Here is a 5,565-nt window from a genome sequence, read left to right as displayed (position 1 = left end):
CCGCACGGACCCACCTGCTGGTACTCGGCGTCTTGCGGTCGGAAGTCGGCGGAGGTGAGCTCCCAGCGCAGGCTGAGGTGCGGCAGGCGGTGCAGCAGGCTCACCCACCAGGGCGGCGAGTAGCTCACGCCCGCCATGGCCGCGCCTGCCTCACCCCGACCCGCCGGCCATGGAGCGCCGCCCGCCTCACCCGCGCCGCTGCCGCCGGCCCCGCATGGCCGGGTGTCCCCCCGCCCGATCCCGGTCCCTCCGCCCGCTCCCGCTCCCTCTTTGTTCGCCGAGAGGCTCCGCCGCCCGCGCCCGGCGCCGCCCGCCCGCTCCCATTGGCGCCGCCGCCGCCGCTCCGCCCCGGGCCGGCCCCTCACGGTCCCTCAGGATCCCTCGCGGCCCCTCACGGTCTCTCACAGCCCCTCACGGCCCCTCACGGTCCCTCACGGTTCCTCACGGTCCCTCACGGTTCCTCACGGTCTCTCACGGCCCCTCAGGATCCCTCACGGTCCTTCACGGTCCCTCACGACCCCTCACGGCCCCTCACGGCTCCCCGGGGCCGGTGGTCGCTGCCCTCGCCGCGTGGCTGCAGCGTTGGTTTGTTTCTAAGAAATCTCCCTGAAATTAACAACTGTCTGTTGCCGTGAAWCTCGCACAGCCCTTCAGTTCTACCAGCGGAAGGTGCGTTTTGGATTTAGCCTAAAGCCCAGTGCRCTAAAGCCAATTTGTGCCACGCCGAGAGGTAAAGGCTGTCATAAAGTCCCTAAACTCTCAGCCAGTCTATTCAGACCTTCARTCTCTCCATCCCAGTGTYCCCATTCCAGCCCTGCTGCAGCACACCTCACCCATTGCTGAGTGCTCAAAGCATTGTCTTTTAAATACCACTCAACATAATTTGGAGTTGGAAAGGGAAAAAGGACCATCCAGTCTTCTAACAAACTTCAGGCAAATGTTTCCCACGTCTTGCAGGCTGGAGAAACTCTCATCTGTTTACAATTAGAAACTGTGAAGGCCCAGGAAAACATAAAAAATATTGGAGTGCTGTGTATCCCACTGGAAAAAAAAAGGTGAAACTGTTTGTTTTCTTCTTCTAAATGGTGCCAGGTCAGTATTATAGAGACACTGCTTTTGCAAGCATGATTTTATTCCTTTTCCCAAATGCAGCCATGATTTCATACTTCACCTTGTCCTGGCTGATGCATTTTATAAATAAGGAGAGCAAAAATGCTCCACTAACCCATTAGGAGCAAATAAACACATTTCTGCTGATGTTCTGATACATAACATCAACTTTAATAGCTTTTGACTAGGACAGGATTTTCATATGGGTATTATCAACACAGCTAAAAAGAAATCTTATCACTCACAAATAGCATTAAGACACACGTCAGAGGGTTCCAAGCTGCACACTGTGAGCAAAAGTACAAGATATACAAGGGTACAAGATATAAGACCTCAACTCCCTCCAGATTTCTCCGAGAAAAGGGCTTTTTTTCCCACGGGAGGAGAGCTGAACATCAGCCAGTTTTATTTTCTTACTAATTATTTTCTTTTTTTTTTCACAATGAGGATGAAGAAGGAATTATTTTAAGGACCAACAGTCTAACATATTTCACCTCCAGTTCTAACAACCCAAAGACAAGGAGYGGAGAGACCTCACTGGGAGCAAGAGATCTCTGCAAAAGCCACTTCTGAGACAGAGTTTATGCAATTTGGTGCTAAAACTCTCAAGGCTGGGATCTGTCCCGCAGATGTGACTGCAGCCAYGGGCCTCTGGATGGACACAAAACCTCACCAGGCTGCAAGTCCAAGCCACATCTGTCAGCAAGTGATGGGCATGGGATAGAAGCAGATGCAGCCAGGATGCTGCACTGAGATCTTGTTTGAAGGGRCTGATGTAAATCAAACTCAACAAAACGTTTTGGAATAAATGACAGGACAAGCTGGCTGCTGTTCCATGGGGTGTGTGTTTGAGGCACCATACGGGGCAGGGGGTAAATGGGAAAGGGAGCAGCTCAGCAGTGCTGSTGTTGCATGCCTCCCCTCAGCCTCCTGCTGCTGAGACAACTGGATTAAATTAGAGTAGAATGAGGATTGGGGATTACAGAGAAACAGAGGCATCAACAGTTTTCATTTCTCCCCCACAATTATTTATAATGATATGAGAAAATGCAGAGCMGAATGGATTTGGCAAACGAGAAATAAGAGACAAACCACAGTATCCAGCACCAGCCATACTTTCCATGGCATKTCAGGCCATTGTTCCACATCACAAAGAAATTTCTGCAATTCTTGGATGTMTAGCATCTCTCATTTGATCCTGTTCAGGTAATTCTTGATTCCATGATGACATGTCAGTAATCTCTCATATTTAGATTATAGCAGCCTTTTTTCCCTTCTCACATGAATAGGTACCCTCTGTTTTGCCAAAGCAAAATGAACAAATGAGACACTGTCGTGACATCCCAGGAATAAAATTGAACAGTAAATCRCCCTTGCATGGAAAGCAGTTCTACAGCCCAGCAAAGCAAACTGCAAATGTCAGCTTGTTCACTGGTAATCCTGCTGAAAAGTAACCCAAAGAGCTGTATTAGTGTTTGCTAACTTGCTTTGACAGTGGCTTTGCTGAAGAATCACTGGACAAAATAGGCAAATGAGAAATGTTCCACATTAAAGACTGCAGAGATAAAAAGATAGATTTAAATCTCCAAAATAAGGCACCCAGTGGTATCCTCCATCCTCTTGAGACCACCAGGCAGTCAGCAGAAACCCTCTGAGAAATGTAGCATTTTTCATTCTTCACAAGCTTCCAGTTCCAGACATCCCTACTGCTGAAGTGGTACTGCCAATGAGAGTACCTTTTAAAACAGCAATCTCCTACCTTTGGCTTTTCTGATTCAATATGAAATTAAATAATTCAGCTTTTAATATACTGTGGAGCAAGGAGTCTTCCCCTGACTGTCAAACCTAATATGTGCTACAGCAGGTTTTAGCCAACAACACAGATTTTTTTTTTTTTTAAAAAAAAAAGCAAGTTTTCACTGTAAGTGCCAGCAAATGGATGAGTTACCCTCTTGAGACTGGGACTAAATTACGGACGGTCAGGGGGAGGTCAGCGAGAAAACCGTGCCTCGGCACTCGGCTGCCACTGCCAGGGCACACCTCTGACTCTGCCGCTCCATAAACTCTGCCCTTACATCCAGCCGTGCCTCCTTCCCGCTGAGCTAAACTGTGCCTCCATTAAAATTACCCTTCCTCTCCTCCCAGGGCTTCCTCTGTAATTTTCTGCTCAAAGTCAAAGGAAATAACAAAGCCAGGGCGGCTCTCCAGCCTCCCCCAGACATYGCTGCCCCCTCCATGACAGCTCAGGCTCCAGCCTCCGCTCTTCCCAGCAAAGCCACGTTGCCAGGGATCTTCCCAGCTGACTTCTCCTCCCAGYCTGAAGGATTTCCCCTGACTGGAGGCATCTGCAGGTAGGAACATACATTTGGGTCTTCATGACTTGCCTCTGACGTCCTCCCAGGGACTTTCACGTTTATGAAAAAATAGCCACTACCAGGGCCAGCATTAAAAGCTTTCAGCCAACTCAAAGAAAACGAGAGAAATTTAATTCTCTCATTTCCAGTCCTGAGGCAGTATTCTYGCTCTCTGTCATGTTTTACTGGTCTTTTTAAACTCAATGAGTTCTAGGGAAATGGGTGGAAGATGTGGAAATCCTTTTGCAAAAGCACCTGCCCACTCTTTTCCCCGGAGAGCCACACAGAGAACATTCTATTATTTAGTTAATTGCAAAGAAACAATTACAAAGGAACTTGGCAAACTCTCTCTAATCACAGCAAGACCCACTGCAGTCCAGTAAGTTCAGCAAATTAGCAAATAAGTGAATATAAAAGGGAAAGAATAACACAGCTCAAATTGCACTTCATTCGTTTGTTTTGTCACTCTTCATTTCTATTTAATAATTTAAGGTATTTCTTYGTAACATTCTGGTACATTTTGTCTAATAATGAAAGTTTACTAGCATGGAAATGCAATACGTGGCTATTAAATATCTGCCGAGAGAGGGAAGAAAATTGCCAATTCCCTGAGTAGATTATAGAGAGCCTGCTCAGGAAAAATTTCCAGGTTAGATAAATAGAAGGTTCTGCCACCATTTGTGTAAGTTCCAAATRAGGATTATTGCTCGATAATGGCAATGCAAGGCAATGTTTGTGCAGAACGTTGTAACTTGTACTTACAGCAATTCATGGACAATCCCATTTATTAAAAGCTCTTCTAATTTTCCATGCATATACCTGGAGGCCATTGAAGCACAGCCCTTTTTTACAGCAGCACTGTAACCAAGTGACAGATTTTACAGTATTTCATCCCCAAAGTCATATTACAGCAAAGACTTTCAAGCTGTGTTACATTACTGAGGCAAAGCCTCAGCTCTGCAGAGCTGACGGGCTGAGGAGGGGAGAGGAATGAGATCCGGGTGTGGGATTATCCAGCTGATAATGAGGGAGGTAAAACAGCCYTTGACTATGGACATGATGTCCCTCCTGCTTCTTCCCAGACCATTTTGAGCATCAAGATTTTGTGACACCTCTGTTCACTCTCCAAACAGTAGAAGCCCTAAAGGCGCCCATGTGGTACSCATGCAGCGTCTCTCAGGCACGTTGGCAAAACCATCCCAAACAGATGCACAGCTGGGACATTGAGCAATACCTGGAGCTGGGAAGTTGGGTCAGACACAGCTCTGGTGAGGGGAGYAACACAAACACTGCCCTGGAGAGCAGGGTGAGTACAAATGCTCTCAGGTTTGGAAAAGGTAACTGGGAGTGGCAGGATGTGGGAGGAGCGAGGGAACAGAGTGCAGCATAATCAGCGGACTGCACCAGAGCGTAATTACTGAGAACATGGCAACACTCCTTGCTCAAGGCTATTCCTTGAGCACAGAGAGAATGATTACTCAAAGCCACGTGTAACCACGTGTGCCAAACACACACAAAAAACARGGCAGGCACTGGGGAGGTGACATCAGCGCTGTCTCCACCAGGAGAGCAGCACTTCAGCAAACATTTGAAGGAAACATCTGCAGAATGGATGCAGCACCTGACCACCAACCATGCCTGAAAATCCTTCCCTAAGAACCTGGAGTCTAACATGGAAATTTTGCTCTTTGCAGGTCTTAATGATGACCATTGAATGAAACTTCTTTCCTTCCCTAAAAAAGTTAATATGAGGAAAGCAATTCATTAGCTGACAAACCTACCACAGAGAGATGCTGCAAAGCTGCAAGGCTTCTTCAATAGACCTGAGAAGGAATGCCCATGTCCTAATTCCTTCCAGAGCTGCACAAACAACAGTGCAGGTGAGGGGAAGCAGTGTCAGTAAACTGTTGGTAAAGCTGAACCCTGCACACCCCTGCTCTCCCTCAGCTGCTGCCAGAGCAGTTTTTTAAAGCAAAACCTCATCACTTCTTTCAGTTCCACCAGGCTTTGGTCAGGAACACTGATCATTCCTGATGAGACAACCTTGAACCTGTACTGGAAGAAAGAAGGAATTTCACACCCTGCATGTTTCAGAGTAATC

The 5,565-nt window shown here is 47.4% G+C and overlaps 1 protein-coding gene across 3 annotated transcripts in view; it reads right to left on the bottom strand.

Annotated features, from left to right (window-relative positions):
- TTYH3 (tweety family member 3) overlaps window positions 1-239 on the bottom strand; it is a 67,243-nt gene extending 67,004 nt beyond the window's left edge. The window contains exon 1 of one of the 3 annotated variants that reach the window (XM_057369840.1): window positions 15-239. In XM_057369840.1, the coding sequence (XP_057225823.1) occupies window positions 15-137 (123 nt within the window). In that variant the 5' untranslated portion in view covers window positions 138-239. The remainder of the gene's footprint in view (window positions 1-14) is intronic. The other 2 variants (XM_057369837.1, XM_057369839.1) reach the window with 2 other exon arrangements.
- Window positions 240-5,565: the final 5,326 nt, after the last annotated feature.

Source organism: Malurus melanocephalus, unplaced genomic scaffold (genome assembly GCF_030028575.1).
Source record: "Malurus melanocephalus ecotype Western Australia unplaced genomic scaffold, MMel_1.1 scaffold_115, whole genome shotgun sequence".
NCBI classification, from domain to species: domain Eukaryota; kingdom Metazoa; phylum Chordata; class Aves; order Passeriformes; family Maluridae; genus Malurus; species Malurus melanocephalus.
Note: the sequence above shows the minus strand (reverse complement) of the source record. Positions and strands in the feature narration are given on the sequence as shown.